Source organism: Lutra lutra, chromosome 1 (genome assembly GCF_902655055.1).
Source record: "Lutra lutra chromosome 1, mLutLut1.2, whole genome shotgun sequence".
NCBI lineage: Eukaryota > Metazoa > Chordata > Mammalia > Carnivora > Mustelidae > Lutra > Lutra lutra.
In genome coordinates, this window is record NC_062278.1 from 215,675,265 (window position 1) to 215,701,024 (window position 25,760).

Sequence of the window (25,760 nt, forward strand, 5' to 3'; positions counted from 1 at the left end):
AAGCTGCTCAGAAAGAAGCCCCCAGAAGCTTGCGTGTTTTAAGACACAGCAGGCATTCATACGGGCAGCTAAGCTCTCAGGGGGCCCTTCACTTTTTCTCTCCGTTCGCTTCACACCACCGGCAGAAGGGACTGCCAATGAGCTCCACCGAGTAGCAGAGGGGGCAGGGCTAGCTCTTAAAGGAACCGCGACCTCTCCGCAGACCGGAGGGTGACCCGGATGATGGCGGCCAGCGCGGCCCTAGCCTTGGCTCTCTGGCTACTACTGCCGCCAGTGGGGGTTGGGGGGGCAGGGCCCCCGCCGATCCAGGACGGCGAGTTCACGTTCCTGCTGCCTGCGGGGAGGAAGCAATGCTTCTACCAGTCTGCGCCGGCCAACGCAAGCCTCGAGACCGAGTACCAGGTACAGGGTCCCGAGTCGGGAAGCATGCGACCGAACGGAGCCAGGGCGAGGGGGCGTGGCCAAGCAGCTGAAGCGAGACAGCGATGAAAGAGGGAGGGGGAGGAGCCTGTGCGTAAGAGCGCGGGGGCGGAGCTAGGAAGAACGAGCAGGACCTGGTGGAGACTGGGCGTGGGAGCGGAGTGGGTGTGAATAATGGCAGGAGGCGGGGTTAGAGTGAGGCGGCCGGAGGGGGCGGGGCCATCGGTTATAAGAGGAAGCGCCTCACAGGGCAGGAACCTCACGAGTGGACGTGGCCAAAAGTCGGCTCGACTTGGGGAGTTGGTGGGCATGACCAAGGTGGGCTACTAGAAAGGGCGTGGTCAACATGAGGCTTTCTCGGGGTTTGGGTTAAGGAAAGCAGGGCCCTGTCACCTCACTTGGGGTGTGGCCAGGTAAACGTCGATCAAGGACTTACGACGGGGGCGTGACCAGATGAAAGAACCCATCCCAAAGCTGTCCTATCAATGAAGACTGAGCCAAGGCAAGGGGCGCGGTCAGAGGGACAGGTGGGGCAGGACCAGGTTGCAGGTGTAGGTGTCCGCGCTCAGGTAGTTCCCTGGTGGCCCTGGATGGGTCTGTGCGGGTTGGTCCAGCCCTGGCTTTCCCTGGCAGGTGCCCTTGGCCTACCCCTAGCCCTCCACCCTCTTACCTGTCCCCCCAGGTGATCGGAGGTGCTGGACTGGACGTGGATTTCACACTCGAGAGCCCTCAGGGCGTGCTGCTGGTCAGCGAGTCCCGCAAGGCAGATGGGGTACACACGTGAGTCAAGTCCCACTGTCTGCCTGGGTTTAGTTTCAGCCCTGCCCCTCCCCAGTGGCCTCAGGTTACTACCTTCCCTGCCTCTCAAAGTCCGGCCAGCGGGCCACTGTGGGTCATGTGCGTCTGTGTGTCTTTCTCCCAGGGTGGAGCCCACGGAGGCTGGGGACTACAAGCTGTGCTTTGACAACTCCTTCAGCACAATTTCTGAGAAGCTGGTGTTCTTCGAACTCATCTTTGACAGCCTGCAGGATGACGAGGAGGTCGAGGGCTGGGCGGAGGCTGTGGAACCTGAGGAGATGCTGGATGTCAAGATGGAGGACATCAAGGTGCGCCCAGGCTGAGCCGGGGCCACTTGTCCCAGATCTCTGGCTTGGGGCAACAGTGCTCCCCTACTCTCCCACCTTGGCTGGGGTCTGCATCTGCCTGACCCAAATCCCCCGGATGCCTCCACCTTAATTAGAACAGTAGCCACTCACAGTTAAAATAATAGTGCATTTCTAGATATAGGAATTTAAGAGCTTAAATAACTCATGAAATCTCCATATGAGGTAGGAAATGTGCTTCTGATGCCCCATTTTAACTGAGGCACAGGATGGCTAAATAACTTTCCTAAAGCCACACAGCAACTGGCAGAGCTGCATTCGAACTCAGGCAGTCTGGCTTTAGCAACTGTGCTGTTAACCACTAGTAAGTCCGTTTTTTTAATACTTATTTAGGCATTCAATTCTCACTGCAATTCGGAGGAAAAGGAGGCCCAGAGAGGCTAATTAATTTGCTCAAGGTCACACAGCCAGTCACCACAGAGAGGGGATTTAGACTCAGGCAGCCTGGCCACAAGAGTCTCCTCTCAGCTCTCTCCTCCTGAAACATAGGCTCACCCCATCCCCCGTTTTCTTGGTCCCTGCTCCCCAAAGGGCAGAGGCCTGACCCTGCCCCTCTCTCTGTTCCACAGGAGTCCATCGAAACCATGAAGACCCGGTTGGAGCGTAGCATCCAGATGCTGACACTCCTGCGGGCCTTTGAGGCACGTGACCGCAACCTGCAGGAGGGCAACCTGGAGCGGGTCAACTTCTGGTCCGCGGTGAACGTGGCCGTGCTGCTGCTGGTGGCCGTGCTCCAGGTCTGCACGCTCAAGCGCTTCTTCCAGGACAAGCGCCCTGTGCCCACGTAGCCCCAGAAGAAAGAACAGGGAAAGGAGGGGCAGCAGGGCACATGTGTGTGAGATCTGGGGTCCGTTCCCCCAACTGCTTCCTATGGGAGGGAAGGCCACGCAGTCACAGCCCGAGGTGTGGCCCTCGTGTGTCTCTTCCCTGCCAGGAGCCAGGCGAGAAACCCTTGTTGGCTTGGCTGACAGGCCTGGGCCCTCCAGGAGGGACAGCTCAGTGGCTGCACCTGCTTTCCTGGGAATTATGCATGGAGGGGATGGCACTGCAGCATTTGAACGCGACCCTTGGATCTTCTGGCCCCTTTCTGTGTCCCCTCCGGTAATGCGTGTGCCTTAGCCCGAGGCCCAGCCTGCACTGGCACAGCTCGGTATGGGATGGGGGCCAGGAAGCAAGCTCGCCCTTCCCTTCCCTCCTGGCCTTCTGAGGCAGGAGATGGCGGGAGGGGGCTTGCTGCTTGTGGGACCCCACACATTCCTGTCTCCCTGTCGCCCCACCAGAGGCCTGTTGCTGCTGCTGGGGGCGGCTCCTGGGCGGGGGCCGGCCTGCTGATGCCAGGGGCCGGGAAGGAGACACAGCTACAGTGTTCTTGCCAGGAGAGTCACTTTATTGAGAGGAAGGAGCCCAGCCCCTCAGCCCAGCGCCAGGTGGGCTTGCTGTGGGGTCTCGTACCAGAACTCCAGGAGTGGGGGGGCTTCATGGCCACCCGCCCCTCCTGCTCTCTCTGCAGAGGCCCCGGGCAGGGCTGAGGGGTGGCCCAGGCAAAGCTTTTGCACAGGAGCTTCACGGAACAAAGAGCGGTCTGGCCTGGGCACTGGAGTCAATAAATTATGGTCAGAAAACCACAGAGCCTGGTGACTGGGGCTCAGGGACACCAGCCAGGACAGATCTGCCCCCAAGGGGGCAAACCAGGCAGGCGGGAGGGGTCTCCCACGAAGCTCAGAAGAAAGGCCGGGCGGGAGCCGATGGAGGTGGTCGCCTGGGCACAAGAGAAAAATCAGAAAGCAAAGTTTAACTGTGACCTGGGCTGAGCCAGAAGGCCTTGGACCCGGGTGGAGTCCTCAGGACTGCAGTGGTGGGGAGGGGGCCCTGACCACGGCCGTCGGGGGCAGAGGGCTGGGATTCCCTCTGTCCTGTGTGATTCTGCTGCCCACCACAGGCCTGTGTCAGGGGCTGCAGCCAGGCCCCTGGGTTAGTATGTGTGGAGGGGGAGCGGTGAACGTTTGTCCCCATGCCTGATGTATTCTGAAAACCAAGAGATTTTCCCTCTAAAGCACGCTTGCCTCTGGAACAAGTGAACTCGCCCCGGGAGCAAGGTGGGAGCAAGGTGGGAGCACGCCCACGGTGGCGGGGTGGAGGGGGGTGGTCCTTGTCAGAGGCCTGCCTGGGGAAGGTTGAGCGGCCCAAGTCCTCAGCCTGAACGCCAACACAAAAGGCCCACACAGCAGCCACCAGAAGCTTCTTCCCTTTATTTTAGTTTATTAATAGGATACAGAGTGCAGGCACTTACAGTGGTCAAACCGAGCGAGGAGCGAGCAAGGGCTGCTCTGCGATGGGCTGCTCTGCGATGGGCCGCCGGAGGCCCACCTGGTCAGGGAGGCCTGGGTGGGAGCCAGGAACCCCTCCAAGCCTCCCCACTCACTCAGCCCTGAGCCCAAGCCACCCCGAGGACCTAGGAGGAGGAGGGGACCCAGGGAGGAGAGAGCAAGGCTGGCAGGACGGAGGCTTCCGGCCCCAGCAAAGGCACCTCCGGCAGCCGAGGCTCGGCCGTGTGATTAATACGGCCACGGAAGGAATATTTACAACTTGCAGGGTGGGCAGCGCAGGGCCTGCTGGGCCTGGCTCGCTGCCTGGAGCTCCTGCTGCTGAGAAACGGACATGCTCCTTGGGCCCCCGGAAGAGCTGGGGGGACAGGCACTCTTGCTGCCCCAGTTTCCAAAAGGCCTGTTCTCAGGCTTTTCTGGCCAGAGAAGTCCGGGGTGACACCCCCCTGGCCCCGGGGCCTGGATGCTCATTTAAGATGGTGCCCAGAGCATTCCCTCCTCTGCTACCCTGCGGCTCCATCCCCCAAAGTGCAACGGCCCAGCTCCTGCCCCTGCCTCAGGGCTCCAGGGCTCCTTCTTCAGTGCTGTGTCCAGCTGGGGATGGGGGCCAAGGTTAAGGAGGAGTCAGGGGGCTACCCACAGGGAGCCTGGTCCTGGCACATGGATGACAGGGCCAGGGACAGCGGAGGGGCCCGGACCACCGAAGCTCCCGCATGGTGGGGGTGGGTGTGCGAAGACCCCCTGAAAACACGCCCCCCCGTGACCTAGTCGAGCAGGGATGGCTCGGCTGGGCGGATAATGGTGGGCCGGTTGGGTGCAGCAGGGGGTCTTCTACTGTAAAGAGAATAAAGACAGACGGGAAGGGGAGAGGGGGAGATGGCAGTGAGGCCATAAGTAGGACGAGGGAGGGGACCCAGGCCCCTACTCCCCCAACGGTGCCCAATGCTCTGAATGCTGCTAGACACGAAGGAGCTTGCGTGTGACTCTGGGTGAGTCCCCGCCCACCCCGCACTTCGGGATCCTCACAGGACAACTGTGGAGAACACAGCCTGGCCTGCTGGGTGGGGTGAGGCAAGGAGGGGTGTGCGACAGCTCATACGTGTGTCCTCAGTAAGGAAACAAAGCTGAAAACCAGGAGAAGGGGCCCCAGGCGCAGAGTCCCAATCTGCATGGTGGGCCACCCGCTGAGGTAGAGGCCAGGCCTGGGAACCTGGGAGTCAGCCTGACTCTCCATTGCTCTGTGACTTTGGGCAAGCAAGCTGGGCTCTCTGGGCCTTAGTTTTCACACCAGCCAAAGGGGTATGAAGGCTCTATTTTCCACAGGGCGCAAGGAGAGCTCCTTGATTCGATGAGAGGCCTTAGGGCGAGGGCTGGTGGCTCTAGTGGTGGGCAGTGAGTGTGGGGGCGGGGGTCCAGCCTTACCTGGGCACTCCAGGGGGAATGCCGGGTGGAATCCGAGCCGGCCGAGACGGGATCTGAGGTGGGGCCGAGAAGGGGTCATTGTTGGCAAACACACTCTGGGGTCCAGGCCTGGATGGGATGGGGGGCGCAGCGAAGGAGGCTGCTGCCCCCACTGGCACGGGAATCAGAGGGGGCCCCGGGGTCGGGCCTCTCACTGCTGGGGGCCGGCCTGGGGGGTGCACGCTGGACATGGGTCGGCGCTGTGGAGTGGGGCTGTGGAGGAAGGAGAGGGTATGAGCTGGAGAAGGGGGTGGGGAGCACCAGCCTTGCCAGGGTGGCTGTGGAAACCCAAGAGGGCCAGGGTATGGCACGGGTTGGCAGCGGCCGCAGCCCGGGGGGGCACAGGGGCATGTCTGCTCCTGGGCAGCAGGCCGCATGGTGTCCCGGGCCCCTTCATCCGCCCTGCCACCACGGGCTTACCAATGGCTAAGTGCCCCCAGCTAAAACTCGAGCCAGGACCTGCCAGTACGTCTCCTTGGCCACCAGGGGCTCCTACTTCTCTCTGACCTCACTCCTAGGGCCACTTCCGTCTCACCAGTCCTGTTCGGGCCTGTCTGCTTCCCGCTTCCTCCAATCCACCCTCATTAAGCAGAAATCCTTCCAGAGCCCAGCCTTGACTCCAAATCAAGTCCAGTGCCTCCAACCCTGCCCTGGGCACCCTACGGGCTCCCACCTGGGCTGGAGCGCCTGCTGTTCCGTCTTCCTAAGTAACTCCATGGCTCATTGAGGCCTTGGCAGGGCTGACACCTTCTAGGAGATTCCCCTGACTGACCCTCTGTGCTCCAGCCACCTGCCCTGTCACTGGTTAGGTGTCCCAGTCTGAGGCTCTGCACTGCCCCTGCCAGAGTATGTCCTCCAACAGCTCGGAGGTGGCTGAGGGGGCAGGGGACAGGCCAGTCATGCCGTCCAGCTGCTTGTGCAGATGCCCCCAACCTGCCTGCGCTCTGTGCTCCAGGACCATGACCCCAGGGCCCCTGCTGCCCTGGCCTCTCGCCCTCTCCGGCTTCTACTTGGGCTTAACGGATGGAAAACACCAGGAGTCAGACGGGCCTTCCGGCCAACCCTTCTCTCTCCTTGTCCTTCAGGCCCAGGCCGGGCAGCAGCTCCCACTGTGACTAGGTCCCCTCATCCCAGCCACCCCCGGGGCTGGGGCCTGGCAGGCCACATTGGGAGAGCCGGGGACTCGCGGGAAAGTGGCCTCCGCAGACTCCAGGCGCCCCGGCCTCTCGGACCTGTGGCTGGCGGCGCTCTGGAGCCAGGTGTCATCGACGGGCGGCGGCACGGGCGTGGACACGGTGCTGGTGCTGATGTCCCCGATGATGTTGAGGGCCTCCTTGAGCGCGTGGTACATGCGTAGCATGTCGTCCCGTCGCTGGGCCTGGTCAGCCGACTCCTCCATGAGGCTGCTCTGGTCCGCCGAGGAGTACAGGTAGGCCAGCAGCTCGTGGTGGATGAAGGCCTTTGTCTGGGGGGTAAGGGGCAGAGAGGTCAGGGTGTCCCTCCACACCTGACCTTAGGACGAGCCCGTCCCAAGCATCCGCCACACCCAGCGGGCTGTCTGGTCTTTAACTTTATGTACGACACGGACGATGTTGGAACTGCGGACGAGCCTTCTACCTGGCTGTTGGCCGCGTCTCTCCGGGGCCCTGTCACGTGTCCTTCCAGCCCGGTCCACGAGACGCTTACTAAACTTCTCAAATCCTGCCTCTTTTACTGCCGTCTTTCCTCCCATTTCTTGTCTTCCAGCTGGTTTTCATTAAAAAGCTACTAGTTTCTGTTAATTTTGTGCTCCGATCCTTCCTACCACCTCCTACAGGATACAGGAGTTTCTCAGTTACTTTTAGGAGTTTCTGGGGTCATGTTCACGTGCCCAGGAGCTTCTCCAACCACGAATAACTTTTCCTATTCTTTTTCAGAGTTTCGCAACTTTATGATTTTTCTGATCAAACTGCATTGGCTCGTAAGTCTATAAGTAAGTTTGTCTGCTTGTTTGAAGATTTTTATTTATGTATTTCAGAGCAGGAGAGAGAGTACGTGTGAGCAGGGGGAGGAACAGAGGGAGAGAGATCCCCAAGCAGGCGCCTCACTGAGGGCAGAGCCCGACGCGGGACTCGATCCCAGGACCCTGAGGTCATGACCTGAGCTGAAATCAAGAGTCAGACGCTCAACCAACTGAGCCACTCTGGCACCCCTCAAGGAAGTTTTAAACCCAAGTGGAGATGGCCAACTTGTTCTTGTTTTTAGAGGGGATGATTCCTGTGCTTCCCCATCAGGGCAGGAGTGGCTTTGAGGCTGAAATGCAGACTTGTAACAGAGGACTCCTACCACTGTCTTTTTTTTTTTTTTTTTTTAAGGTTTTATTTATTTGACAGAGAGAGATCACAAGTAGACAGAGAGGCAGGCAGAGAGAGAGAGAGAGAGAGAGAGAGAGAAGCAGGCTCCCCGCTGAGCAGAGAGCCCGATGCGGGGCTCGATCCCAGGACCCTGAGATCATGACCCGAGCCGAAGGCAGCGGCTCAACCCACTGAGCCACCTAGGAGCCCCAGTACCACTGTCTTTTTTAAGAAGAGATTTGACTTTTCCCAAACGAATTTTCAGAATCTGCAAAAATTACCTCACCTGAGGGTTTTTGCCATCCTGTTTTCCGGAGCCCTCCTGTACATTCTGTTATGTTCCATAGTTTTCCACGTCATGAGCGAGACTTACTATCAACCCGGAGATCCTCCTCCCCTTCTTTATGTATTAAATGGATTCAATTAAAGGGATAGAGATTTCTAATCTTCGGCCACTATGCAACAACGCTAAGATAACAGGCAAGTATGTATGTGCTCAGTGTGAATATGGGCAAAGGTCTCTGTGGGAGAAATTCCTGCGAGTAGATACTTTGGGGCCAAACCACGTATGCATTTTAAGTTTCATAGTGGTGGGAGCAAGTATATCGTGATTCCTATAGGTGAAGAACACCCAGGAAACCTGACAGTGCTCAGCCCGAAGCAGATCGTGAAGAGCACGGTGAAGAAGAAGGGACTTGGGATTTTTGCTCTGGATCCTGTTCCACCGAGAGCTTTTACAGGCGCGACAGAAACTGAGCCTGGTCTACGGAGACTGGTGAGTGCCCGGCTGAGCTGGAGGCCTGAGGCAGGAGCCCTCTGCACCCTCCCAGCAACCTCTGCGTTTCACCAGAGAGCAGGCTAAAGCCCTCAGCGGCTCAGGAGCCCTGGCGGAGGCAGGTAATGCCCCGGAGCGAAGGGAGGCTGGGCTGCAGGCCATCAGGAGGCCGCAGTTTGGGACCTACTCAGTCTAGGTTTTAATCCCACCTCTCACTCTTCTGAGTGACTCAGGGCAGGTTTCTTGACCTTGCTGGGCCTCGTCCTGTCTATAAAGTGGAAAGGACAGCAGCCCCTCTCCTAGGGTTATCGTAAGGCTGAAAAAATTCAGAGAAAGTGTAGATGTGTCGTGTTAGCTTTAGGTACCTAAGAAAATGGGATTGAGCCCCATGTGGCCTGCACCTTCCAATTTCCTGAGAGAGGCAGAGAATCCTGATTCTGATGTTAAAAAAAGAGTGACTCACTCTAACTTTACATTTTAAGTAAAACAGTGTTGGGGTGCCTGGGTGGCTCAGTCAGTTGGGCATCTGCCTTCAGCTCAGGTCACAATCCCAGGGTCCTGGGACCGAGCCCCACGTCGGGCTCCCTGCCCAGCAGGGAGTCTGCTTTTCCCTCTGTCCCTCCCTCGCTCATGCTCTCACTCCCTCTCAAATAAATAAATAAAATCTTTTAAAAACCAAACCACATAGCGTTCAGGCCGATTTGGCTGTGGTGACCCGGCCCCCGCCCCTGCACCCGCAGGCCCTCTCCCCTCCCCCACCGTGGCCTCGAACTCACGTTGTTGATCATGAGGTGCATGATGGTCTTTGGCATGAGGTCGCGGATGGACTTGTTGATGATGGCCACGTATGAGTCCACCAGGTTGCGGATGGTCTCCACCTGCCGCTCGAGCTGCGGGTCCATGGAGAAGGTGTTCTCCTGGACTCCATCCTCATTTTCTGCCTGCAGGGGGAAAGGGCGCAGATGGTGAGGTGAGCGTGGGGAGTCTCCCTTCTCTGAGGACTGCTTGCCGCGTCCTGTCCACCGCCATCTTCCTGGGGACGTCCCCTGATGGCCAGGTTGACGCTGTGAGGCCCTGCTTGCCCCAGGCCTGAGCTGCCCAGACCTGGGGTGACCGTAGTCCAAGGTGATTAGACCCGTTCACCTGGTGACCGGAACATGTTAATCTGGGGGCTGAGGGCAGCCATGTTCACTCCACCTCAAGGACAGGAGGAGGAGAGGGAACAAAACAGATGGGATCCCAGGCCATGTAGCTCCCCGGCCTTGACTTTAGTTGGAGAACTAAAGCCAGAAGTTCCAGAGAACTTCTGGACCCTGACTGCAAAATCCTCTCCACCTCTCTCCTTTGTTTGCTCAAGAGAGTACAGGCTACATGCCTGGAAATGACCCACCCGGGGAGATGCCAGACTCCATCCTCTCCCAGGAGGGTCCAGTTCCGCTCAAGGAGCGTCAGTCGGGCAGGGCAGTTCCTCACCTGGTCCTTCTCAGGGTAGACCCCGGCTCGGAGGAACGAGGCCTTCCAGCTGTCCACATCCTCCTGGGAGTCACAGGCCAGCTCGATCTGCCGAAGGTCCTTGTAGACGTTCCTGTGGCAAGAGGAAGGGGCACGTTCTTGACCCTGCCCGCTGGCCTGGCCAGTGCAGGCGCTGTAGCGAGGGCTCTGGGGTCTAACGGACAGGGACTCACACCTGAGCCAGGCACAGCCCAAGCCCCAGGATGGTAGCAGCGCCGGCACCCTGTTGGGCTGACGGAGCCCCAAGTCAGTGCCCACAGCAGCCAGGACCGTGCCGAGAGCAGAGCGCGTGCTCAGCGAGCATCTGCACCCAGCAGCGTCCAGGGATTTTGTTTTTTTGCGCCTTTAGTAGATGCCTCTCTTTCTCCTGGGCACCTCTCCTCGTTCATGCTCTCCTGCGGGGGCCGAAGGCTGCCAAAGATACTCTCAGAAGTGGGCATGTGCTCCCGTCGAGGCGTCTTCAGGGAGGTTATAGCCAAGCTGTGCACAAGAACATTCCGTGATGGGAGAATCGTTTTCAACCGCGCTGTCGGCTGAGGTAGCAACAAGCCACAGGCGGGTTCTTCATGAGCACCGCGAGGGCAGCGGCGGAGTCCACTCAGGTTGCATTTCATTTGTCAATTTACATTTAAATGGCTACATGAGGCCAGTGGCTATGGCACTGGACAGTGAAGGTCTAGAATGTGCACGGATTCCTGGGGGCTGGGCTGTGGGGAATGGAGGGCTGTGGAGCTATCCCAGGACAGGACGGAGACTCCCAGCTACTGCATGGGAGATGCTGGGCAAATGTGGGTCTGTGAGCAGAAGGCCGGTGTGCAGCCACAGGCTGGAGGAAAAGCGAACGGACACCGTATGGATGGCATTTATGGATGGTGTTCTGTAGGCCAGATCCCACAAGGCAGGTGTGGCCAAGACGGCCCAGCCGTCCCAAAGCTTTTGTGTGAGATCGGAGTTTGGGGTTAGTCAACACCTTGTGACGGAGCTACGGCTGGCCGGCAGTCGGCAAGTCCAGAGTCTGTGCCCTCTGACGTCTGGAAGGAGTCTTAGGGAGTGAGGGGCACGCCTTCATTGCTCCTTCTCCTCCTCCCTAGTACTGCCTGGAACATCATCATGATGACTGGCGCTTGGGCAGCCATCTTGGAAAGGGAGGAGGAGGGCTCCCGAATAGGAGCACCTGGGCCTGGAAGCCGGTGGAGCTGGCCCCCTGCCCTGGATGGTGAAGCCATAGGAAACCCAAACCTCTGTCTTGTTTCCATGACTACTATTCTGGCTTTCCTGGGCTCACTCCTAAATGCTATGTTAGGTACGACCTTCACCCCCTCATGCAGGGGATCAGGGGCTGGGGAGGCGGGACAGCTGCCCTGAGCTCAGCAACGAAGAGCCTCTAAGCCAAAGCCCAGGGTCTGCCTCATGCCCTCGGGCTTTTTAAGCAAGGGAGGTGGGGGTGCAGCGGGGAGAGCCAAAGAGATAAAAGGTTTTTGGAGCCAGCTGTTGGCAAAGTGGGCTCCAGAGCTTTTGGCCAGCCCAGAACAAAGTGGGATTGAGCTACTCTTACACAAAACGTGACATGAGGCTTTTGCCTCAAACCGATGGCAGCGTGGGAGCGGTGGGCCTGGGGAAGGGGAAGGTGGTCCTGGGGAAGCGGGGAGGGTGTGTCCTTCGTCCTTCCTCCTACTCTCAGACCTCCTGCCAGAGCTGGGCTTCTTCCCCAGCTGAGAAAAGCATCTCTGTTTGTGCTAACGTCTCCCCGCTCCACAGCAAAGCCCGTGGGGATGGATTCAGCAAGGCCTCCTGTGCCCTTCTCTTCTCTCTCTACACTCACCCAGTGGTCTCACCCTATGACTTTTGACCATTGCCTTGCAAGAATAACTCCCCAGTTCACACCCTGCCTGGAGCTCGTTCCAGAACATCAGACTCTGGAACCCACACATCCACCTCCTGGACTCCCCCATGCGGTGTCTCACAGGCCCCTCTCCCTGACCGTCCCCAAGCCTATGCTGACTCTGCCTTCCCCATCTCAGCAGAGGGTAGCCTAGTCCCTGCGGTGCTCAGGGTCCCCAGAAAATGCCTTCCTCTCTTGTACCTGCATCCGCCAGGAGTCTGGTCAGCTCTGACTCTCCAAACAGGCGACCTCCCCCTCTAAGTCCTCAGCCCCATCTGGACCAGTGCCATCCCATCAACCCTGGTCTCCCAGTTCCGGCCCTGTGTTCCCCCCATAGCCACCAGGAGGCGCCCGTGAGCACCCGAGCCAGGGCCAGTTTCTCCCCTGCTCAGAACCCTCTATGGCTCCCGCCTCACTTCATCATGTCTCTGCCCAGAGATCCTCCCTGACCACACCCGAAAGCACCCAGTTTTCTGCTTCTTACTTGATTCCCTTTCTAGAACATGACATCCCAGGCCAGCGATCATAGCCCCGTGGGCCCTCACCTCTGCTCCGTGTTGAAGATGGCAAAGACATGCTTGTTGGACATGAAGCCTTTCTCCACATCGCGGATTTTCAGGTTGTCCAAAGGCAGCATGTACTTCTTCTCCTTCTCCTGCGGGTGGAAGGGGAGGGGTCACCGTGATCTGTTTAACTGAGCATCTGAGGACGCCCTGGGCCAGACACTATGCCAGGGCCTTTGCTGGAATGCTCCTCCTCCCAATGCCCACATGGCTCCCTCGTGTTTCCTTCTGGTTTCTGGGCAGAGGGGACTCTGCTGGAGAGGCCTGCTCTGTCCCCACCCTGCACTTTCACCGCCCCATCCCCAATCCTCTTCCTCCTCTCGGTACCTCCCCTCATGTAACTGGACCTATCACATCCTCTTGCTCATGGACTTAGGCTACCATCTGTACCGGGCCTGATCCGTCAGTTCAAGGTCAGGGACTCCTACTGCTTTTGTTCACTGCTGACACGGTGCGGATACTCAACACTGGCCAGCTCTCATTCCACCCAGAATCCAACCCCTCCTCCACCAGAAATGAAACTGTTAACTCAACTATGACATCATTACAATGAGCCTATAGCCGAGTTACCACTATGGTTCCATTATACAGAGAGGAAGACCGAGGCCAAGCGGCGCAGGCAACGATTCAGGAGTGGGGCTGGAATTTAAAATTCATCAGCTTCAGATGTTCCTGGAGCTGGAAAGTGAGCCCCCTTGAGATGACGCTGGAGCTCCAAGGCCTCGGAAGTGTCACTCGCTTCCTAAGGGCAGCCCTGTTCAGGAAGTGCCCGCTGAGTGGCTGGCACTCAGTCCTGGGGACTGCGGGGGTGGGGGGGCAGCTTGGGGAGGATGTGGATCATGGAAGCCAACGTTCGCTCACCGATGGTGGCTAAGCACCTACTGTACCCAGCATGGGGCGAGGCCCCTGCAGGCGTGTCATCTTAGACCTCCCCATGGGGGTGGCGTGGGGGACCCACTGATGGGTTTTCTGCATCAGGAAACCAGAGAACAGCATCAGGGTGCAACAGGATCCCCTGGTTCCCAGGTCCACGTGACCCACAGGCACTCGATGACCTTCCCCTATCCCTGCCAGGTAGGCACTGCGCTCAGAGAGGTAAGGTGGCTGCCCAGGGCCACACAGCAGGGGGAGTGGCCCACACCGGGATTTCAAAAGCCAGGCCCACGTGCCCCACAGCTAGGTTCTGCCCACCACCCTCTCTTTTACTTCTGGGTATCTTGGGAGAGGAGACCCCTTCCTCCTTATCTGGGAGTTCACTTCTTTTCACCTGTTTTGTCCCTGGGTACTGGAAGGCCCCAGAACAAAGCCCAACATGGCTGCTCCCTCCGAATTCCAGAGCAGCCACAGTGATCGAGGGGAAGGGGGGCCAGGGGCTCCCTAGCAGGTGGGGACTGGCTTCAAGTTTCAGGACGACAGGAAGAGAGGCAGGAGTGTGCAGCGGGCTTGGTTCCTGGCCTTGGCCCTGTAGCCTTGGGACCTCAGATGGGCTCTGCCCCAACCTGGCCATGTGCTCTTGGGCAGGCCACTGCCCGTCTCTGCCTCAGTTTCCTCATCTGTCAAAGGCGGACAGGAGTCCGGCCCTACTTGTGCGAGGTGAGGATTAAGGCAAGCGCATGAGGCACTACAAGGGTTTTCTTCTGTGTGTCTGTCTGTCCCTCTATGGCTCCAGAGTCCGTTCCCTGGGCTCCGGCAAAGGAGGAAGCAGGGAAGAGTGCTCCTTCCGGCCGAGCTACAGTGAGGGGCATAAGAGGGGCCTGTTGGCCACGGAGGTAGGAAACCCCCGTTCAGCCTGCATTCTGGGAGTACAAGGATGGAGGGTGGCAGAGAAAGGCTCCAGGCAAGGTCCAGGGCCCCACCAACGTCCCAGAGAAAAGTCTTGTGGGGTTTAGCAGGGGCCCAGGCAGGGGTTCCCCGCCCGGAAGATAGAAGGGCCTCTGCTGCCCCCGCCGTGCTGTGTCAGGAGACAGGAAGCTTCCAGTCGGCGGATCAGGCCAAGTAACTGAGTCACAGTCCTTCTGGGCCCTGAGCGAGACGCCACATCTGGAACTGTTTATAGTGTGATTCCGCCCAGAGGCAGCGGCGGCCTTCCAGATGCTGACACGCACACACGGAGCACAAGCGCTCCCGGAGACTCGGCGGCGTGCACACCCCGCCCCCAGCCGACCCCCAGAGACCTTCCCGGCACACAGAGGCCGAGGACCCAAACCCTCCCTCCCGCCCACGCCCACCCGCTCCCCAACCCCCTCCTTAGGATTTCCTGCAAACCCACAACTTTCTCCAGATGCGAGCCGGCCCCGGCCGTGCCACGTCAGAGGAGACGAAGCGGATCGGTGCCGCCAGTGGCCTCCTCGCCTGCTCCGAAGGGCCGGGGCGCGGTGGCCCTACTCGCCCCCCGGGAGGCCTGCGGGATGGACAGCCGGCCCCGCCAACCCAGTGTTCAGACTACCTGTTCAGGGGGCTCTGAATGTGTACAGTAGTCTGCACATTGGTTAGGCTGGGCTCGGGCAAGCGGCGCATCGAGACCGGCACCCCCCCAAACTTGCTGCCGCCTCCACAGCGAGGCAGACCCGGAGGTGAGTGTCGTCGCCCACCGCCCTGTTTCCCACTGGGGTGGAGGCCTGGACAAAAGACTGGGGAGTCCAGAAGGGTCTGGGTGGGAGAAGAGGGACCAGGGAGAGGCAGAGGGAGCCTGTTGAAGGGTTGGGGGCTCTTGGCAGAATCGGTCCCCTACTCCGACCCCACACGGTGACTGCTTCCTTTCGGTGGTTTTTCAAAATAAAGAAATACATCGTCTTGCCTCTCTGAGCGGTCTCTGAGAAAGCGGCCTGATCGTGGGGCGGGGTGGGGGGTTTGCTGCCATGTGTGTGACTCCGAGGGTCCCTGCTCTGCGGGGATCTGGCTCCTGCCCCTCCTGATCAGAGCCTGCTTTGTGTCTGGGCGCTCACAGGGCCCCACTCCCGGGCCTGCTGGTTCTCGTTCCTGCCAGCGGGCGCTCCACCCTCCACCCGCCCGGCGCGTCCTCTGATCTGGGTCCACACGAGGGCCTGGGGCTCCTGCTCTCAACCCCCACATGAGGGGAAGACAAGGGAGCCCCTCCTGCCCTGAAGGAAGGTGCTCCGAGAACTGGACAGTGGGGGGAGCTGCGAGGACGCGGTTTGAGCCGGGAAGAGCCTCTGCCACAGCCCACAGCTGTGGCCAAGCCTGGCGCTCCCACCCCAGGCGGAGACGCCTGGGCCCAAGGTGGAGACCAGCCCTGGCCGGGCCTGGCAGCTGATGCCCCAGAGCAGACCGGCTTTCAGACTGCGGGGGCGGAAGGAGGGAGAAAACGGACAAGCGTCATCCCTCCCGCCCTCAGCCCGGCCATTTTGAGAAGCTGCTCCAGCCACGAGTGTCCCTTCAGGAGAGCCTGGTCTCGCCCTCCCTCAACATCCCAACCCCGTGAGGCTCTGTGAGCCTGCAAACGCCCTCCCCCAGTTTAGAAACAGCGGCCAGACAGGGTCCTTCAGGAGGCTCGGGGTTCCCGACGCTCCTGGAAGGTTCCAGGATGAATCTCTGACCTGGTGTCCAGTGGGATGATACCATTTCTCCCGAAACACCCTCCCTCAGAGGAACTGTGTCTGGCCTGGGCCCTGAGGGAGTGGTCCAGGCCACGGCTGAGGTGTCTCTCAGGACAGGGAGCACCTGCGCTGTGACCCCCCGACCCCCGCCACAGGGACCCTTCCACGCTCTGTGACACAGGGCCAATCAGCGCCTGCGGCCTGAATCCTCCCTGGCAAACAGACTGCAAGGATTTCCTGAGGAAAATGTGGCCAGGATGGGCTCTCCAAGCCAGCAAGCCTGTTATAAGGCACGAGAACCGTGTCCTCCCAGGTGAGCAGGACAAACAGTGGCCACGTGACTAGATTCCGGTCAGGGGTGTGAGCAGAGTGATGCATGGACCTTCCTCATCAGGCTTTTCTTCCCCTTCCTCAGGTTGTTAGAGGCCACAGTGTGATGGGCACGGGGCTTCCGGGACCACGATGGGGAGCCACATGTTAAGGGGACGATGGGGAAGGTGGAGCTTGGGCCCACGCCAGCCTCACAGAACCAGGACATGGGAAAGAAAGAGACCGCTGTCTTTGTCGGTGCCTTCACTTTGGGCCTCTTGTCACAGACACCAAACACCGCCCCGGCCAATGGGGAGAGCCTGGAGGCCCAGGAAAATGAGAGAAACACAGTGGCCCTCCCTGGTGACCCTCACGAGGCCAACCGGCTCTCAAGAGAGCAGCAACAGGGTGGCATCATTCCCGCGCCACTAAGATGTGGCCACATTGTTAAAGGAACGAAGAAGCAAAGCAATGGGCCCCTCAGGACCGAGGGCGGGCCCCGTGCGGGGGCCCAGACAGCCGCGGCGCCTGAGGCTGCGGGCTGGACTCGCAGCCCTTGCCCACAGGGTCATGGAGACTGCAGCAGGAGGTGGCCTGCGGGCTACTCCTCAGGTGTCCTTGGACACTCCCACGTGTCCTTTGGACAACGACAAGCACTTGCAGACCTCTCGAAGCACAGACACTAGAGCTAGGCCCGTCACAGGGCCCGTGCTGTTCCACTTCACAGATGGGGAAACAGAGGCCTGCAGAGGCTGAGCACCTGGCTGGGCCAGTGCAGGCTGCAGACGTCAGAAGCCCGGCCCCCCAGCAGCCGGGGTGTGAGTGGGAGTCCCCCACCTCACACCCCGCCCCCTCTGAGAGCCAGGGATGCCTCCCTGTGACTCTGGGAGCAGGGGTCCGTTTCTAGCGGGCTGAGGGCTCCCCTCCATCTTCTTTCCCACCTGGAGGAGTGGAGCTGCCATTTTGCTGGACACACTGCCTCCCCCCAACCCCCAGGGCTGGCATTACCATTCTCTGCGGGAGCCCTGGGAGGCTTTGTTGAATGACCCGGAGTGAGGGAGTGAGCAACCGCCCCCAACCGAGCCCCCTCCAACCCCACACTCACCTCCTCATCCTTGTACCAGGACAGAGACTCGGCAGTCAGCACAAACCAGTACTCCTTGGAGCCGCCCTTCATCAGGCTGATGTTGTTGATGGTCAGCCAGCCCCTGCGGATCACCTGCGGGGGACGGGGTGCTCAGAGGACAATGCCCGCCGCCCCACCAGGCCCACCCCTGCGCAGCGGCCACTGCCCTTGTCCCCAGGATGGAAGAGGGACCACAGCAGGGACACCTCCAGCCCGAAGCCCAGCGACCCAACTCCACCTTGCCCCTAAGCACTTCCCACTGGCAACCAACAGGGGACACCCAGGCAGACAGACACGGGGCACGCACTCACCCGCAGGCCTGGGGGTGACAGGGAACCGGGCCCCGCCCCTGCCCACAGGGTTAGGTTCAGTACACGCAGGCAAGCACGGGGATGCCCGTCGTCTAGAAGGGGCCGAGGGAAGGTCCCGGGCCCGTACATGTGTCACATGGGATGTGACATTGGAGGAACCACACCTGCAAGACGCAGGCGCCATGCGGCCCACAGCCCCCTCACACCCTCCTGGAAGACAGCTGCTGGGTTAGGGAAAGCTGGAGGAACCGCCCCCAGACGGAGTGGCTCTTGCTCTCCTTTTGCGGCTGCCCAGCGGGGGCGCACCGCGCAGCATCAACTGGCTCCCCTGCCCAGCTCACTCAGGGGAACATCGGGTGGGCAAGGGGACCTGCTCTGAAAGGGGGTCTCTGGGTCTCCCTCCGCCACAGACTCTTCCTGGAGGATAGGAGGAAGGCATGCTTCAACCCAGAGGGCTGAGGCCAAAGGTCTGAGCCTGGGGAAACTGCAGGGCATCCTGCACCCATGCTGGCTTCAAACCTGGGGGCAGGTTCTGGCTGGAGGATCCCCAGATGGGTCTCGTCTGGCTGCAGCGGTCATCTGAGTAGAAGGCCCAACCCAGGCCTACGCAGAGGACTCACCTGACAGCTCTACGTAGGCAGCCTGGGCGGCCATGGTCCTACGTTCCCCGGGTCATGAAGGTATGTGTGGGCTAGAGCTACCCATCACTCTGGATTGGGGACCCCAGGGCAGCGGGAAGCATACAGAGGCACACGCAGGCCCATGTGGGGCCCAGGCAGCAACAAACCAGGCCAAGCAACAGAGGTGCGGCCGAGGACAGCTGGGAGGGACTGGTGTGGAGCCCCCCCAGGTTAAGGTGTGGCAAAAGCACCAGTGATGCCGCTACAGGTGTTCCTGATGGGTGGGTCTCAAGAGGGTCCCTCATCCTGTCTTCTGTCCTGCCCGCAGGCCTGTCAGATTTTCACAGGGCCACCTGCCTCCTGTGGCTGGAATCAGGCTCTGAGCATGCCCAGGGGCCCCTGCACTACCCAGAAGCCCTTGCCCAGGGTGAGGACAGCACAGGATGCCACCTGGGGGCCCTTCTCCAGGCTTCCTAGCGATGACGAAAGCACTGGAGAGACCTGCGGCCACCAGGGAACACCTGCCCAACTCGGGCTGCCCAGCAGGCGAGGCGGGGAGGCCTTCAGCCCCAGTTAAGGTCATCCTCCCCGGGCACCCCGGTTTAGCACCGAAAATCTGTGGAGTCCTGGGAACAGCCCCCAGGCCCAGGCAAAGGGGGGATGCCTGGTCACACTGGGGGCAAGGATGGTCTCCACACTCAGGCCCTAGGCCATCCTGCATCTGACCCAGGAAGGAGTCCCTGCTCCAGCCCCCACGCCCCACCCCAGAGCAGTGGGGGGCTGTGCATTCATACTGGCTCCTCCCTTCCCCACTGGGAGGGGCGGGCAGGGCCTGCCTAGTCCCCGCCCAGGCCAGGCAGAGGAGACACATCGAGATCTCGGTCACTGACAACTAGCAGAAGGGGAGCAGGAGGCGGAGCTCACAGGTGGTCAGTGCTCCCCGGAAATCTTTACATGGTGAGGCCTGTCTACTTCGGGGCCCAGTCCAGTTCCTGAGGGGGCAGATGTGTCCCACCTGCTCCTCGGGCTTGGCTCACCCGCCTCCACCCTCAGTGAGCCCCAGGCAGAGCCGGCAGACAGGGCCCAGGCCGAGCTGTGGCTTGTGTGGCCTCAGCGCCACGGAACTGCCAGGCTGTGCCCGGAATGGCACATCTGAGTCTCGAGGCAGGAGACCGCCGGGTAGGCTTGGAGAAGCCTCCAAGGTCCCCTTTGCCTCGAGCTGCCCAGAGAGAGGTCCGTGTGGGAGCCAAGTGGGGTCAGAGACGAAATCCCACCCTGGGGAGGCCCAAGCCATGGGCTGCAGACACACGCGTGGAGTCTAGAGGAGAGCGGGTCCAGCCTCCTCGTCCAAGAGGCCAGACTTGTGCCCCAGGGGCCTGGCTTAGAGGGAGAGGGGTGGGGGAGGACAGAAGAGGCAGGGAGGCTCCCACGCCCCAGGGTGCACAGCGACAGGCATGCAGGCACGCCAGGGATGGGAGGAAGGACCGCCGGGGGAGCACGGGCGGCAGGCAGGAAGCAGCAAGCTGGGGCCCACTGGCAGGGTGGGTCAGCCTCCTCCTGGGTGAGGGTCTCGGCATGAGTCACCCAGGGCAGGGATGGAAACCATGGCTGGGAGACCCAGGGGCCCACAGCCTTGATGGATGTGGCAGGGCTGGCCTTTGTGGCTGGGGATGTGGAATCTGGCAGGAAAAGAATGACTAAACCTCTTAGGGTGCGAGGAGAAGCAGGCCCCTGGGCTGTGTGGGGGGAGGAAACGGTTCCGAGTTCCAAGAGGATGGGGGGCAACATCAGGAAAAGCGGGACTACAGGCTCAAGGATCATTGATTCCTCCGGCCACTGCCCCCACCCGACCCTGCCGAGCCCCTGATGCAGCACAGCCCTGGCCCAGGATCAGCTCAGCTACTTCGACCCCGACCCCGGGGCTCACCGGAAGATCCCTGCCAGAGGGCGGCAGCCGGCCGCCCAGCGCCTCAGGGGCCGGTGGTGGGAGAAGAGCCCGGAGGAGGCGGCCCAGGCCTTGCTCTCTGACGTGGAGAGCTGGGGTTGAAGCCAGCTGCCTGGGCTTTCAAGCACCTTGAAAACAGCTCACCCCTCAGATGGGAGCAGCACCTGGCCCCCACTGGGCTGGCCTGGGCTGGGCCACACATGGAGAGGAGGTGTTCCCGATAACAGGGATGGCAAATACCATTCATTGTGGGCAGCCACACTGATCAACGGGTAGCAACTGCCACCTCAGTGAGAATTCCAAGTGAGAATTCTGGGCGCAGCCGGAAAGCGTGCCAGGAGCGACTAGTGATGTCTGCCGCAGGCAAAATACAAGGGAAGGGGAGCAAATGGACCAGAACAGTCTGATTAACCATCACATCTGCCACGGAGACAGAAGGATAGTGGCAGCATCCAGGAGAGAGTTTCCTGATCAATCAGTTATCTCTCTCATGGGTGTGGGAGGGGTGTCACGTGCAAAGCTATCACGTGGAAAAAAAATTCTTTGACCAGTTAGTCACATCTGCCACGAAATGGGGAGTGGTGGCATGTTCAGGAAAGAATGCCAGGATTGATTAGCTATGCCTGCCCCCCTGGTGCACACAGGGGAGAGGCACAGAGGTAAGAGTGCTGGATCCATTAGTGATGTCTGCCATGAGCGCAGAAGGAGAAAAATTCAGCATGGTGATGACTGCACTGGAGTGGTGGCAGCGACAAGAACACGTTCCAAGAACGCAGGACTTAAGCAAAATCTTCCCTGGCCAGGGAGGTGAAGGGAGGGAAGCGTGGGAGGTGTTAGCTGAGTATTTGCCATCCCTGACCTACAGGAAACTGTCGCTAAATGTGTCAGGAATGGGCTGGAGGGGTGGGCCTCCCACAAGGATGGTGGTCAGGTTAGTGTCTGTGTGAGTTGGCTTATGCCCAGGGCAACATGGAGGCCGGCAGGCGCTGGCCATTGCAGGCGGTTTTTAGGTTAGCTTGAATTTTAGTTGGTTCTGTTATTCTGGGGTGGAGGGATGTTACGGGGTGGCGGGGTCTCCACCACTCTTGGGTTCTCTAACGTTTGCTACCACGCTAAGTGGGTACTTACCAAGATCTCCCCCTTTGAAAATGCAAAGTTAGGAGTGTGGGTAAATCAAAGAAGAGCAGGCAGAGGTAGAGAAACGTAAGGGACATGAGGGGACAGAGAAAAAGCAGGAAAAGCACAAAAATGGGAGGAGAGAAGAGCAGGGGGAAAAAACAGCAAAAGAAAAAAAATTACATGCTATTAATTATATTCATGGTGTTAATATTTAATTCATTATCATCTCTCGAAACAAAAAAGCAACAATATATGTATGACCTACGGCAAGCGCAAAAAAAATCATGCAGTGGTTATATCCTTCCTTTCCAGAGGGTTCCATAACCGTGCAGGACAGAGAGCCCCTACCCCTGCCCCCACCCCCACCCTGCCTACCATGGAGAAGCGGGGCGGGCACTGGCAGAAATTTTTGCAAAAACTGATGTGTTTTCTTAGAGAAAAAAAAGGAGGCACCTGCTACCGGCATGTATGAAGCTGTTTATATTGTTCATGGCCAAGGCCTCTGGCTGGGGCATGACATCGAGGTAGAAACCCTTCCCGGGGCTCTGGGCTTCTTCAGGTATGGGACTCGAAGCCCCCTCAGGCTCCCCAGGGCAGCTTATCACAATGCAGCCCCCACCCAGGCCCTCCCACAGATTCCGAGTCTCTGGGGCTAGGGCTGGGAACCCCATTTGGCTGCAGACACCCACTGGTGACTGGGCTGCCCCTCTCTCCAGGGTCAAGTTCTAAGCGTGGCCGTGGATGTCAGACAGGGCCTCGTGGATATACAAATTTGCCCCCCTCCCCAGCCTATGCCAGAGCTTCAGCTCAAAGATACGTTTCCTGAAACATCAAAGCCTGAACAGACTCGAGGCTGGGGAGTGGGGGTAAAGGGTCTGGTGGGACATGCCACAAGCCAGGCACCATCACTGGGCTCAGCGGTCCCTAAGTGACCGTCCGCCCCCGAGGGTAGGGTTATGGGCTGTAGATGGGTGGGCTACCTGGTTGGGGATGGCTCTCTTCTTGTTCAGCTGTGTGTTCCTCTGCTGGGCGCTGCAAACAAAGCAGAGAGAGGACTCATGTGGTGACGTGCAGGAGGGATGTGGTGGGGTTCTCTCCCTGGGTAGGGGTCGGGTGGGGTGGGGGGGGGGTGCGGCGAGTGGCCAGTTAAGGCCAGAGGCAGAGAGAAGCCCAAGGGAAAGAGTCAGGCTCATGCAAGGAGAAAATGTATTTAAACTGAAGCTTCAAGGTCCTGACCTCAGCCATTCCCAAGAGCACCAGCTACTTCCAGGACTCAACAGTCCCAGAGCCTCCAAGGCGGGGGCCTGAGAAGCTGGACTCCCAGGTGGCTGGGAGGGGGCCATAGTGGCTTCAGAGTAACTTGAGCACCAGGCTGTCTGGGGGTCAAACCTGAGGCTTTTCCCCACTCTCTTCCCATCCCTGACCCTGGCACCAAGTCTTCAATGGCTCTGGCCACAGAGCCAGCCAGCCCAGGAGATCAGACCATGAGACAGCCGCCCACTATGCATATTTCTAGAAGGTCCCTTATTTGTCTACAGTCCCTGATCTCTTCTTCTTCAGCTACCCTGTTTTCTGGCTAGTTCATGCCAAGCAGATGAAGATCAGGTATCTGGTACGTGGGAACCTACTCAGCTCCCTTGTTCATCCTATCTTCCACTGGGACAATCACAGCACCACCTGCAAACAACTGACTGTGTCCTATAACTTAGACATCCTATTTTCTTTTCTTGTCGTATTGCTTTAGGAACTTTCAGAATATGACCAGGAAAACCACCTTGTTTCATTCCTTTACTGGCTGCCTCTGGGGCTGTACCTGAAAGTTCAAGCTCGCTGTTGGGATAAAGGAAAGAGGGAGAGAGAAGGAGAGGGGGAGAAAGAGTTAAGGAAGTAGGCATCTACTCCTATTATCGGTAAAGGTTGGAACATTAAGAACAGGGAAAGAATTTATCCACCGATTTTCCTAACATTCAATGAGTTTATTATAGAACTTTTTCTTCGGGCCCTGGTGGTTGTGTTTAGCGGACAGTGAGGAAGCAGCCCAGAGCATCCAAGCCCAGGAAGGAGTTCAGTCAACAGCGTCAGAAGGAGGCGGGACTGATTAGGCCACACACAGTGACAGCTGGATGCCAGTGAGGTCCCGGATGAGCTGCTTCCGAGGGGCTTCCTGGCTCCCACCTTCCCCGGGAAGCCTGTGCAGCTTCTCCTCTCCCCTTGCCTCTGCCCCATCAGGAATGTCCTGCTGTTGGGAATGGGGGCGGGTGGGTGGGGAGTGGGGAGTGGTGGGGGGGAAGGAGTCCGAAGTCCTCCCCTCGGCCTGCAGAGCCCTCCCAGAGATGGGGCCTGGGTCTCTCACCTCTACCTTGCTTCGGTCTCCTCAACCCTCCCTGCTTTTTGGCCTTCCTTCCCTGTCTCCAGCGCTGTTTGGGTCCCCTGCCTGTCACCGGCATTCTCTCCAGGCAACATCCTTGCTCCTCTTTTCTACAGCCCTTCACCTACTCCCCTTTCCAGCTCTTGTCTGCCTTGTGACAACGGGCTCCATAACACGTGCGTCCAGCCTGTGGGCTCTGAAAGGGAAAGGCCAAGTCGGCCTTGTTCACCGTCCTGCCCCAAAGGCCCCGCACCAGGCCCGGCTTTGAGACGGCACTCTGCGGCTCTACAGTGGGCCCCCGGGGATATCCCCGCTGCCAAGGCTGGGCCCTGGCTTGTGCCTGGAGCCTGGCGCCCCCGGGGCCCCGCCCCCAGCCAGGGCGACCCCGTTCACACACCAGGAAAAAGGCACACAGCAGGCAATACCCACCCGGTCACCAGCTGCTCAGTATAATAACAGCTGGGGGAAGTGGGAAGGCCCAGGAATCCAGAGGGAAGAGTGGAGTGGTCAAAGGAAAAACAGGAGAGAGTGTGAGAAGGAACTGTGGATGAAGTATGAGAAGCAGAGACATCAAGGTGAGGAAAACAGCAGCAAACCAAAGGGGGGGACCAGCGTTTTCAGCTCACACACACCTGGCTGCTGGGGGAAGAGGCACAGGAGGGCGCACCTGGCGTGGGGCCCGTAGTCAGAGCCCCCGGGCCCTCCCATAGCAGGGACGGCCCAACCAGGGCCCCTGGCTCATCCGAGCATGGGAAGCAGCTTCTGATCATGCCCTCATTCATTTGTTCATGCCTTCATTCCTTCTACTCATCTACCACGTGCCCAGCAAAGATCAGGTGACCAAGTGTGTTGAGTGCAACTATGACTGTCCCACCCCGGCAGTGCTGAGCCCAGCTCAGAGACCCCCCCCTGAGCGGAAGAGCCTCCTGTCCAGTCTGCTAGCCCAACACGAGGCCCTCCCAATAACTTCACAAGAAAGGCTCCCTGCTACCCTGCAGCCAGGTCAAGGAGTGGCCCTCCAGACTCAGCACAAGCCTCACACAGCCCTGACCCCGCAGTGACAACACTGTGTCTTGACTGGTTTGGTGCACGTCTGTCCCTGGCACGGGCCCTTCCTTTGAGGGTGGGGACCTGGGTCTGTGCTCGTTCACTGCTGTATCAGAACCTGGCACGGAGAACACACACCAGGGTTACTTGCTAAGCGAATGCCAGGAAGCTGGCTACTACTGGTTCTGTGACTCATTGGGCTCAGGCAAGAAGACCTTCAGGAGCCACCAGAACCATCCACGTGACGCTCAAGCAGGCTGAGGGCGGACCCAGGGGCAGAGGGAGTCAGTGAGCGGTACCAGAGGCCGCCAGCACGTACATCTACATCATGACACAACCAGAGACCCCTGCTCTGCCCTCTCATCCAGGTGCCACAGGAGGTTCCGGGTTTGTATTTACAGTGTGTGGATGGACGCCACAGAGAGCCTGGATGGCACTTCCCAGAGAGCAGCCCCCAGAGCCGGAGCCCCAAGCCCGTGAGACGCTCCGTGAAAGGGCCAAGTGCAGATGGGGGAGTCTGGGGAAAACTGCACAGCTTATGAAAGGCTCTGAGAAGTCACGCAGAAAGGAAAGCACCATGTGCTGCCAGCCTCACCCTTTCTGGAAGTTGGCCCCACAGGAGGTGCGTTGAGGGCAATGAGGAAGGGGACTGCTGTTAGTCCAGGAAAGCCTCCAAATACCCTCAGGTGGTTCCATGCTTCACCCCAGTATCCTGAGAGAAAGACCCTCTTGCCCTTGTCGGCTAAGGGAAGCCAACTCGACCGCCTCCCTCGGGGCCTGGCTCTGAGGGCAGGCACTGCTGCCACCCACCAGCCGCTGTCCTGAAAAGTACATACTTAGCAAATCCAATGAAGTCCTCATGATTCGTGTTGATGTAGGACTGCTCGATGTCAATCAGAAGAAGAATCTGGAAGAAAGAGGGGTT

At 59.4% G+C, this 25,760-nt stretch overlaps 2 protein-coding genes across 15 annotated transcripts in view; one reads left to right on the forward strand and one right to left on the reverse strand.

Moving 5' to 3' along the window:
• The first annotated feature begins 110 nt into the window (after window positions 1-110).
• TMED1 (transmembrane p24 trafficking protein 1) lies at window positions 111-3,205 on the forward strand. Of its 2 annotated transcripts, none has more exons than XM_047702513.1 (4): window positions 111-402; window positions 1,103-1,200; window positions 1,343-1,526; window positions 2,153-3,205. In XM_047702513.1, exons 1-4 carry the CDS (start codon window positions 220-222, stop codon window positions 2,369-2,371), a joined length of 684 nt encoding a protein of 227 aa, XP_047558469.1. In that variant the 5' UTR covers window positions 111-219; the 3' UTR covers window positions 2,372-3,205. The 2 variants fall into 2 exon arrangements, with proteins under 2 accessions (XP_047558469.1, XP_047558477.1); XM_047702521.1 differs by lacking the exon at window positions 111-402 and adding an exon at window positions 625-989.
• DNM2 (dynamin 2) overlaps window positions 2,950-25,760 on the reverse strand; it is an 84,554-nt gene continuing 61,743 nt past the window's right edge. For 2 of the 13 annotated variants that reach the window (XM_047702380.1, XM_047702390.1), the window contains exons 12-22: window positions 25,672-25,742; window positions 24,218-24,247; window positions 22,401-22,452; window positions 21,430-21,441; window positions 17,405-17,518; window positions 12,416-12,525; window positions 9,950-10,061; window positions 9,253-9,417; window positions 6,601-6,833; window positions 5,330-5,581; window positions 4,314-4,741 (exon numbers count right to left, since the gene is read on the reverse strand). In XM_047702380.1, the coding sequence (XP_047558336.1) occupies window positions 4,672-4,741; window positions 5,330-5,581; window positions 6,601-6,833; window positions 9,253-9,417; window positions 9,950-10,061; window positions 12,416-12,525; window positions 17,405-17,518; window positions 21,430-21,441; window positions 22,401-22,452; window positions 24,218-24,247; window positions 25,672-25,742 (1,221 nt within the window). In that variant the 3' untranslated portion in view covers window positions 4,314-4,671. Of the gene's footprint in view, window positions 3,343-4,313; window positions 4,742-5,329; window positions 5,582-6,600; window positions 6,834-9,252; window positions 9,418-9,949; window positions 10,062-12,415; window positions 12,526-17,404; window positions 17,519-21,429; window positions 21,442-22,400; window positions 22,453-24,217; window positions 24,248-25,671; window positions 25,743-25,760 lie in introns of those variants that run through there. The other 11 variants (XM_047702457.1, XM_047702447.1, XM_047702428.1 and 8 more) reach the window with 8 other exon arrangements.

Coding starts and splice junctions, on each gene's coding strand:
- TMED1 (XM_047702513.1), top strand. CDS start 220: ATGATGGCGGCCAGCGCGGCCCTAGCCTTGGCTCTCTGGCTACTACTG. Junction 403..1,102: donor GCCTCGAGACCGAGTACCAG/GTACAGGGTCCC, acceptor CTGTCCCCCCAG/GTGATCGGAGGTGCTGGACT. Junction 1,201..1,342: donor AAGGCAGATGGGGTACACAC/GTGAGTCAAGTC, acceptor TCTTTCTCCCAG/GGTGGAGCCCACGGAGGCTG.